The following is an 11,200-nucleotide window of genomic DNA, read 5'->3' on the forward strand; positions in this document are numbered from 1 at the left end:
TCGTGGCCTCGGTAGGAAGCTCGGATACGCTCTATAATGTATCGATATCACCAATAGTGTACCACCATATATCCACAATTCTGTAGCGTAATTGCAAAGGCTCTTGCGATCGTGACGACAGAATCGGTTCCAGATAAAAGTCGCACATCGTTTAGCGGAAGCGTTGCCTGGAGGTGAAAGACTGTAATGCAATGTTGAAACCGCGGCAATGTACTGTAACCCCAATCACGACCTCAGTCGAGTGGAGAGCAAAAATTAAGCATAAATAATGGTGCATCATCGTCGTCGTCGTCGTCGTAAGGCAGGCAGCATCGCTTTCCTGACATTGTTTTGCCTGCGAAACAACAACAAACCCAAGCACACGACGTTGGCCGTACGTTGCCTTTGTTGTCATCCCTGGTGGCCGGGTGGCGGCGGAGCGATCCTTCCGTTTCGTCCGCTGCGGTTCCGGCGGCCACCGGTTGAAACAATGACGACGGTCTCGGGTACGCCATCGCGTTTCGTGCACTTCCTTGGGGATGCTATCGTCGCGGAATAGGGGCGTGAAAGGAGGAGGGCCGAGAGTGGGCGACCGGGTGAGAGAGTCCTTCAAGGATAGAGGGAGGATGCGATCGTCGTGCCCACCCCTCGGTAGGTGGATGGATAATCGATAAACAAGGCCCGTTTCCAACCATCATCATCGCGCACGTCGTGCAGAACGACACAACAACGATGGGATCCCCCCTCATCCTCCCCCTCCCCCTTAACAACCACGTTCGGGACCAGCACCACACCAGCACAGGACCTTGAAAGCGAGCATATAAATTGCATTCAATGACCTCTGTTGTTTCGCAGACACGTTGCAGCATCAATTGCCTTCACCGTCATCTGCAGCACACACGCGTTGCTTCCGACCCCGAAACTATCTCTCGGGTCCTCGTCGCGGGTATGTTGGAATCGACATTCTCGAGCCACCTCGCCGCTTGGTTGGTAGTAACCTTGAATTTCCTACGGAACCTACCTCGACCGATGCTCGAACAAACGATGCGGTGCGGGATGCTAGCAGAACGACACGGGAAGGCCGCGGGCAATGCGGGATGTAAAATAGAGCTATAAAAGGATTAACCATCCACGTTAAACTATCTTAAACCACATGGCATTATTCGTTATGGTGCGGCGTGAGTCGTTACGAGGCAATTGTACGTTTTATAAGCGACCTTTTTATTGGGACGCGGTGCAGATGTGAATTGCCTCAAATCGTGATATTTGTTTCACACACATTCGAGGAAACATCGTACACATTACGGGTTTATTAGTGAATCAACCCGATCGAACACTAGTTGACATTATTTGCGAATCAATGTTTACGGAATGTGATTTAATTTATAATTAATTTATAAAGACCAATCTTTACAAGAGTTTGTTTATAAGAAAGCATTGTTCTTAAACTACGTTCAATCGTAGGACGTGTTCTTATGCTGTTATAATGTTTTTTCCCGTTTTTACTACATTGTTTTTACAACTGACCCTGTAGGTGTTTCCTTTTTGTTTTGTTTCATTTACTCTTTTATGATTTAATGACCTGTTTACTTTTCTCGAGATCCTTTATCCTACAGACTATTTTCTGAATGTACACGATTTATCGTTTTTAGTGGAAATATAATTGTACATGCAGATGTTCAGAATCATTTGAATTTAAATCGGATTCACCAACTACCTTTTCACGATGCTTCAGTTTCACTAAATTGTGTAATTTTCGCTTTGTCATTTGAGTGTTGACGCAGTAAGATCTTGAATTGCGAAACCAACGCAGCAAAACCACGAGGGAATACATGGAAGTGTACTTACGCTTCGCAGTAAATTATCACGATCCTCTCCAATGCAGATCTGTCACCCTGCTGCGCACATGCTCGGCAGCATAATAAGGACACAGCAGCATAAAAAGGGCACAATGGCTACTTATCAATCGCTGGTAATCGTCGTGCGGCGAGCGAACGCCATTGTAACGACGTGTGCCCCCTGTTTTGCTGATCGTCGAGTTCGCGCCATCGATGGCAATCGCAGGCCGGCCCTTCTGCAAGCTTCCTTCTCGGTCGTTGTTGCAAGGACCACGCACCGCACGGACCGGGAGTAAGGAACTCCCGGGCATCGGGTTTTGCATTGAACCTCGACCTCCGGATTTTCGCTGGCGGCAGAATGCAAACACCGCGCAACATTGTTGAAGGAATCGATTGGTTGCGGCAGCACCGGCGTCGCGGTCCGTGAGGTGAAGATTGATTCCATTTTTATCGTTTATGATTGCTTCCCCCCGTCCTCGTTGCGACCAACTCCCCCAGTCCTCTCTTCCATGTGAGTCTGCGCGAACGAATTCGCCAGTGTTCGACTGGCGATCTGTTCGAAGCGGCCAGTGTCTTTTTTTCGCTCCCTCCGGATCGTTGCAGACAGCCGTTCTTATTCCGTTAATATTCATTCATTTTGCACGCCGACCACCTCCCTCTTGCCCTCTGCCACTTTGCCCCGGTGCTGTTCGACGTTTATTGAACTTGAATTTCATGGTCGTCAAAAATTGAACTAGGACTATTATAGGACGAACAAAACAAAAACTACGATTGGAAAAGATGAAACAAATTGTAAAAGGGCTACAAAAAAATGTAAAACATAGCCAGAGAACGGGCCGGCTTTAGTCTGGGGGGCTTCATTTGCCATGCTTGATGAATGTTAATTATTAATTACAAAGCCTACAGCAGTTTCCCACATTCGAGATATCGGTGTTGCCCGATTCGATGTGCAACATCGTGATGGAGCTGGGTACGGTTCACTTCTCGCTGGCTGTCTGTCGATCTTGAATCAGGTGATCTCTTGCCTCGTGTCGTTGTAATGTTGCGAAATGCTTTGGCGTAGATGTAGCTTTTTTTATGCCGTTACCATTGAATTTTATGTCGAAATCAGGTAATGTTGTCTCTAATGCATCTGAGTTTGTGTCTATCACATCAGCTTTTGTATCTTGCCGAAAACTTGAAAATAAAAAGGGTAGTTGTGTGTTTCCTAGGTAGTTGCCCTGTAACAACAAAGAGCATTCATTATTTATGTTCAAAAACCAATTTACAGAGTACATTTTTGTCTCCGCATTTTGAATCCCTTACTGGAACGGTGAATTCGAGGATATAAACATATTTTCAAAGCTGCTAAACGTCGCTTGTTTGGTTTGTTTCCAATCGATGTCTTATACCTTTCAAATGTTGTTCAGTGCCAAACTTTTAATTTGTCAATAATTTTGCCTCATTTCCCTTTAACAAGCATCTTTATGTAATAATATTGAGTATAAATAAGAAAATAAGAAGAAATAGTTCTTATCGTGCTAAATAATCAAATTTTTAGATAGCGAAAAAATTGAGATCAGCAGACAAAATTAGATGGACGCGAGACAAAAGCTTATGAGTTAGTGACAAATACCAATGGGCTAGAGACAAAAGTTGATGCGCTATTTCAATCATGTTTCATGTATATGAAATTAATTGTACTAAGTTCTTTCAAAAATTCTTTTTATGCAAATTAATTTCATCATACTATACGAAAACTTATCGACCACGGGAACAAACACCTAGTATCGATCTCCCTGGCCTTCCTTACCTCGCCTTTGACGGGGGGAAATAATCGGCAAAATATCATCGCATAAAATGCAATTAATTGTTCAATTGTGCATATTAATTGCACATAAACGTATTCAGTCGCCATGACGGAAGATTGTGACTGGCACCGATTACGCCTCGCTTGCGGAAGAATGTGTTAACACTGAACCATAATTCAATCATCGACTTCGTGTCGGGTCGTCGCAGCGAAAAAGCGCCGGACTGGCTCAATGCACTAGTTTTTTTTGTGTTGTTCTCTCACTCATTCGCTCCTTCTTTTGTTTTACTTGCATTATCTGCCTTTATTAACCTTTTCGGGACGACGGCTGAATGGCGGTCATGGTTAATTTTCATTTATTCTTTTTGCATTCCCGCGCGCTGCTCATTTCGAGGTTTTCGGACAGTTTGGCGCGCTCTCGTCCGTGCGGTGTAGTTAATTTTTGCTTTCAGCCTGTTGTCATTTAGCCTCAGTCTTCAGAGAATATGTGTTTTCGCGAGGAAAACACACCGACCAAACCAACCTGCAGTCGGCGAGTCGTTCACAGTTTCGCTTGAGTTTTATTCCATTTTACTCGTTTTTTTTTTTTAAGAAAAGGCACATCCTCCCGATCTCCACCAGGGTTCGAGGAGTTGGGAAGTTGTTCTCCTCTTTCCGAATGCATCATCAGCCCATTTGGCAGCTTCAACTCTCCACCACCGCTCAAATGCAGTCGTTGCAGCTTGTGCAGCACTCTCGAGTGCATCCTGGGCTGCTGTTCCACCTCGTGTAGCCCGAAGGCAATGCTGAATGCCGCGCTTGGCCCGCATTGGCCGCCGTCGTCGTTGCAGAGTCGCTGCAGAGCCCCAGCCTCGCTGCCCGATGGTCATTCACGCGTAGCGCGAGTTTAATTTTAATCAAAAGCGATTAATAACCCACCAATTGCCGGCGCAGCGTTTTCTGTCCCCCCCCGGGCGGTGCCGGTTTCGGGGGGAGTGATAAAATGGAAGTTAAGTTAATTTTTACGTCCCCGGCACGCAGTTGACGTTGTTGTCGTTGTTGTCGTCGTTGTCGTCGTCATCGATGCCGCCATTGACCGCCCCTCACCGTTTACCGCTCGAATCGACGAGGACGACACACGGCGCGAATATCGTCATGCGTTCGTTCTGTTTTGACGATAATTTATTTTATTTTATGTTACTCGGCCATAAACATGCCCGACCTGAGGCATGCGTAATTCTACGTGCTTTGAATGTTACCTCACGGTGGAGATTTTAAGCCGGAGTGCCACGCGGAGCTTTAGACGCCGAACTTGAGCTGGCTTAAGACGCTCAAGGATAATGATGAGCTGAAAAACAAAAAATGGAGAATCGTTAACAAGAATTTCAGACTAATTTTACAAACAACTAGGTGAAATGGATAACATTTTACCGCACAATTGTAGGGAGAAAGCATTACTGAACGTTATCCTGGAGGAAATAGACTGCAGTGCTGGTTGTCGGTCGCTGTCAGTACAAACGGGGTCCGTATGTGTGCACGTGTGGCTTGTACGTGCACTACCTCGCTGGTTGTGGAGCGTCGTCGCAGACGCTGTGAATGTGAAGCAAAGCGGTTGGCCCTGAACTCTGCCAATGAACTTCACTTCGCCACCAAGATCGCGCAAGAGTCGGTCGATGTAAAAGTGCCAAGTGAAACAAAACAAAAAAAGAACCAACCGAACCTAAACCAACCTTGCAATCTCGAGCACGGCCACAAGAGGCACGCGCAATAATGGTCAAGAATACGAAACTACGATATGGTTTCCTACAACAAACTCCCGGGCGGACGGACGCACGGACTTTGTACTCCATCAACTGCATCCCTCCTCAAGGCGATGCACCGAATGGTTTGTGTGCTGCAAGTGCGTGGCACAAAGAATTCGCTTAATTTTCGGGAGCAAACAGTATGACGATCAGATAGGATTGGGTTTAGTACGCATCAAGAATTTACCGAAAACCTTAACATTCTGCGTCAGGTTGCACAAGTTTATCTTTTACAAACGATTGAACTGCTGATAGTTCTTAATACATAGAGTCATAAATGGTTAGCCGATTTGAAGTTCTTCATTTTGATGTGGGTCATTAGGAGATATTATGATACCACAGAACGATAATTTGACCACTGAAACTTAACAGCAATCCAAAATATATAGTTTTACATTTGCGCAGTGTTTAACGAAAAAAATATGCAACGCTTGTTCAAGTAGTTGCAAATAAGTTTTCCTATAAATTGAAAATCAAAGCAGCAAAAGCATTAAAAAACATTGAAAATGAAGTAAACCGTTAAATTTAACACACGCATAGAGCATAACAAATTGTATAATTCATGGAAAAAATTTACAATGCCAAATATAGGGGAAAGAGTGGCAAGATGCTCCAGTGAGGTGAAAGGCACAAGCACGTTTTTAGCTGAATTAAAAAAATATAAAGTAAAAGAATATGAAAAATATGAATTAAAAGATTAAAGTGTCTAATTTACCAGAGAAAATGAAAAAATAAATAAACGTCCCCCCCCTAAATCAAGTAAGATTTCCCTAACATAGTTTAGGCTATAATAAGTGGTAAAATAAAGTATTGCAATTAAGCAAACATGCATGAAGTACCTTAAGTAACATTACTAAATGAATACTGAGCTTAATTGTATTCATAACCCTTGCTTTGTAGTTGTAAAAACAAAAATCAAAACATTGTCAAACAGGGGCAATACGTACGAATTAACGTGTAAATGTTAGGCAAGATACTCAAGATTTCCATACTTATTCAGTATAACACTGTTCCAGCCAAATTAACTCGTACTTATTCTGCATTTACAACGCTTTCATGAATAATTATCGATGTTTCTTATTGAAATATATGAGATAAAATTTATTCTAAAAAACTTTTTTTTTTGTAATCGGAAGCACATTTAGACAGACTTTGGATAGCGTAAGCTGAAACGCGTTGATCGCCTTTGTGAACTCCGTTTACGCTCCTTGAAACTGGAATATGACATCTTGCAATCCTTCATCGCATTTGTGACCTTCATTAATGATTCTACACACTCGAATATGATATCCTTAAACTTCATTATCGCCCTGTCAGATTGCAGGCCGGTTTGTTTTAGGTTTCATAGATGTAAATTGTGTACGCATACATATATGGTCAACCATTCGATAAAGACGTTTTTCTTTCACCCGCCAATAATGTATTCTAAATACAAAAACTAAATTACTCTTATTTTGCATACACTTTGTTTGCTCTCAACAAATAGGATTATTACACATTATTTGTTAAAGATGTTTTCTACAATTCGTAAGAAAGGTATTTTCCTCATAGCCTTGTTGAAATTATTGTTCTGTTCTGTGTCGAAAATCGTTTTTCAAATTAGGCCCTATCGGTGTAGGTAATACGTAGTGCTTCCTCGCACGTACTGTAAATTTTCCCAGCGCAAGTTGCACCACAAACTGGTCCTTACAGCGCCGCCAGAAACGCTTCAAACTCAAAATAACCTGCCCGAAGGGACCCACGGAAAATCGATATAATTGCGTTTCGTTCGAATGCCGAATTGCTCGGCCCGGCAATGCAACGCAATGAAAGTTCGTGTTCCCCCTGGTGACGATGAGATGATTCCGTATCGCCGTAACGGCTCGAAAATAGGATCAAAACGTAGCTAGGGCCGCGCTGGCCTGGTGGTTGGGTGGAAACACAAAAAATAAGTTGCCCTTCGCGCTCAAGACCAGGGCAGCAAACGATGCCACCCGACCGCAGGATGTGTTTTATATAATTTTATATTGAATTACGCACGTTCCGCAGCGCGGACGACCCTCTCGGAACGGCTCTCGGGTGGCCAAAGATGAAATACGCAGCATACGCTGGGCCGTGTTTTCCGTGCGCCGTCCTTATTTGGACGCGAGCGGCGTGGTACGCATTGTTCCTTTTTTATTATTTTGGAAGGGAAATCTCGTTTCGTCCTTTCGTCGAAATCCACTCGCCCGTGGATGTGCGTTGCGATGTGCGCTCGCGTGTCCCATCCATACGGCACTGTTTTCGCTTGGCTCGCCTCGACCCTTGCGACCGTTCCAGGGCATGAACTGCTGCTCGGAAAAAGAGGCACGTTCCGGACTCGTGCACCCCGTGCCATGTATACGATTTCGTTTTCGGGGCTGGCAGCCGTTCTGCTTCGAGTGTGCTGAGTTCCACTCGAGCCAGGATACGAGCACGCTTTCCATTCGACTGACTCGCTGCACATTCGCTTGCGAGGGAAAAATCGTACACACATTAGTCACCCCGCCGGGCCCCTGGTTGCACGATACGCCGACACCCCCTCGGACGGTTTTGGCCAACATTCGACCGGCTCGAGATTCAATCCTGCTTTGGGCGCAGCGGTGTTATCCTCGGGCCCGACGCCACCGCTGTCCTGGGAGTTCCCTTCGGTGCAATTTCCATTAATCCCATCTTTTTCCCTCGCTTCCTCTCTTACCCGGTCGTGCTTTCTTCTCGCAAAGCAGCATTTCGATTGATTGACGGAAGAGCAAACTAATGGAAATCTGTTACCAATTTCTTATTCGTTTTTCCTGTTTTTTTTTGTATAACTCTACTCCCCAGAACCGGCCCTAGTCAACGAACCGATCAAATGGACCGCCAGTAGTGAACGCAGTCTAAGGTAAGGATGAGGATTGTTTTTTTTTGCAAACTAATACAGACTCCGGGTCCAGCATATCCGGTGGGTTGGCTTCAAACCCGTCCGACCGGTCAATTAGGGACGTTAAAGTGGTCCTGGTTGTGTTTGGGCATCTAACTCAAAACTTGCTCGTACAAAAAAAAAAAAAAGATACAAGAGGAAACGATGCAACTCAATGCAGATGGATATTAATTATTGTTTTAGTCCGAAATAACGACCGACATCGTAACTGGACATTGTTTCATTTAGGCAGTTCGATAAAAGGCAATTCTGTAGCAAAAATATGTTTACAAAATTGAGGAAAAGCCCAACATTGAGAGTTTACAAGCAGAGAATTACTAATATTAGCATTTGCAAATAAATGTATATGAGTTATAGTATAGTTTTTTATAAATAGCATGTATTTATATAAGTGCAATTTTCAATAGTTTTGGGTCTGACAGCAATATTTTTTTCTTAATTGCTAACTTCTTCAAAGAAGTTCCATCGACATGTGATTAACGCAAAATATGTGAAGTTAAACTCTGTATATTTCAAACGCACAGATATCTTCATTACAGTATTTGAAATCATTTTGTAAATCAAATTCATTTCTACAATCTAAAATTAAAATTCTACAATCTAAATTAAAAACTCTCAGGTTGTGCTTCACTTTTGTTAAAAAGATAATATTTGTGCAATAAATCTTAACAATTAAAAGAAATGTTTTTTTTTTGTTTTTAATATCCAATCAAATGAAAACGGACGGAAAAAGAATTAATTTTCAACTTTCACGATTTTAAAACCCATTAGAAGAGGATACGAAAGAGGAAATGAATTATGATATTAAATTTTGCAAGAAAGTTGCTGTTTGCATTATAATGTTTTGTAAAATATGGTAAAACGTTTTGATCAGATTTGGTTGCGCTTACTCCAGCAGGATAATAAAATGGTTTTTACTGTATGCTTAGAAATTCCTGTTATTTAACTTGGTAAAATTGTTTAAAACAAACATATTATGTTCATCGAACTCGAACTAACGCATCTTTTTCACCATCACATAGAGCATTTGTGTGCGACTGTGTGTGGCATGCAGAAGAGGCATATGGGGTGCAGCAGGGAATGTTCCTGCGGTGTAAACAGCTGTTGTTGAAAATTTAAAACAATTCCGGATCATGGCAGCGGTGCGTAAGATTGCACCAAACAAACAGCCACATCGCCCGTGCATGGCGCCCTTTGCTGACCGAAATGCGTTTTAAGTTCTACATTTTCCATGCCTGTTTTTTGTTGGTGTTGTATGATGCGGTGTGGTTTAGTTTTGGGAAAGTTGAATGTTCCAAAGGGGCAAAAGGATTGGCTGCATTCGGCGTTGTGTGGGGTACGGTAAATAATTTGTTGTACGTTCTAAACAAGGGTGGTAGTGCACCCTTAGAAGCGTTCACCACCGTTCGCTAAACAGTCATAGTTTTATTTCGTTCCATGCGCCGCTGCCAGTCGCTGCCATGGTGCACGCATTTGCGCATACAGCTGAAGAGTAGCGAAGCGTTCCACTCCTCGCCGCTGGTGATGTCTTTCCGTCCCGAATAGTAAGGGGGCTTTGCAAATCCGTTCCATATCCGGCGGTGGCATCGGCTCTGTTGACGCTAGTGGCCTGGATTTTTGACTGGAACTACCGCCACTCTCGGGCTTTGAGTGGACCGATATCCGGCTGTCAGAGCGCCTGATCGATGGCTGCCGGAAAGAGTGCGGCCGTGATCGCCCGAAAGCGATACGGTTCTCGCGCCTCGTCCGACAGCGCGTTCCACGTTTGGCGTGCCGCCGCGAGCACTTGATCCTGCGAGGGCCGCAGCTCGTACCGGAGCGGAAGCTGATGGTTGGCCTCATCTTCGCCGGGCTCATCCTCGAACGCCCCGCCGGTCGTCCCATCTTCGCGGTGTGACCTTTCGTCAGCTTCGGCGGCGGCGGCGGCGGCGGCATCGCATTCCTTATCGAAATCGCAAAGAAACAGCAGAAACGGATCGGAACAGACGGTGGCTTTCGTGCTTGAGCCGACGAAATCGGCGCAGTTCAGATACACCAGCTGGTCCGCGCGCGGCAGATTAGCGAACGTGGATGCCATTCTGCTAGAGTGAATTGTTGTTCTACCGGCTCGCGGGTCATCGACCCGACCGCCTTGCCGTTTGGCTGCCTGCGAACGGCGGCTTCGATTCGAAGAAACACACGGGGTTGGAAGGATTGCAAAATTAGCGAATTTTCGATCAGCATACGAGTGGTGGTGGTTTGGCTCTTTTTTGAAGAAGGAGGATGATGATGATGATGATCTCACCTGGCGATGAAAATGTCAACCGCTTTGTGGAATCGTTTATTTCGCGCCGGCAGCAGTTTGTGCGCTTCATTCTTGATTTGGACCTCCGGGCCGTTGGCGAGGATTCTGCGTGCGATTGGCTCCCGATCCGTTCGACGGATGCGACGTTGACGGCGAAGAATTTCGTTGAAAAAATTACAATCACAGGAATGTTTGGGCATTTTTAGGCACGGCTGCTTTTCAGAGGTTTTTGAGCGATGGACTATATTATGTTTTTACCAAAAGCTGTGGTTACTAGATTAAAGAATATTTGATTTGTCTTCACACTATCGTGGAGCATGAAAATATGACCGCATAAAAACCGCGATTCTAGACTATCGGAGTTCACAAATTACATTTGCTAGGTTTGACCAATGATTTTAGGTTAAAAATCAAATCAAAACAAGATACAGTAATCAAAACGCGTTTCTATTGAAAAGCAGTAAAATATTAAGCATCAAGTAGCTTGTTTTCAAAACAAGTTTGAAAGTAGAAAAGATAAAAGATTGAAAGTAGAAAAGATTGTCCATACTGAAAGGCAACCGATAAACAAACGGACTAGATCTTAAACAGTAACATCGGAAACTTCAAAAG

General features: G+C 44.1%; 1 protein-coding gene across 1 annotated transcript; it reads right to left on the reverse strand.

Annotated features, from left to right (window-relative positions):
- Positions 1-9,973: 9,973 nt before the first annotated feature.
- LOC131293517 (uncharacterized) lies at positions 9,974-10,381 on the reverse strand. Its single transcript, XM_058321593.1, has one exon. It carries the CDS (start codon positions 10,379-10,381, stop codon positions 9,974-9,976), a length of 408 nt encoding a protein of 135 aa, XP_058177576.1.
- Positions 10,382-11,200: the final 819 nt, after the last annotated feature.

This window comes from Anopheles ziemanni, chromosome 2, assembly GCF_943734765.1.
Source record: "Anopheles ziemanni chromosome 2, idAnoZiCoDA_A2_x.2, whole genome shotgun sequence".
Taxonomy (NCBI): domain Eukaryota; kingdom Metazoa; phylum Arthropoda; class Insecta; order Diptera; family Culicidae; genus Anopheles; species Anopheles ziemanni.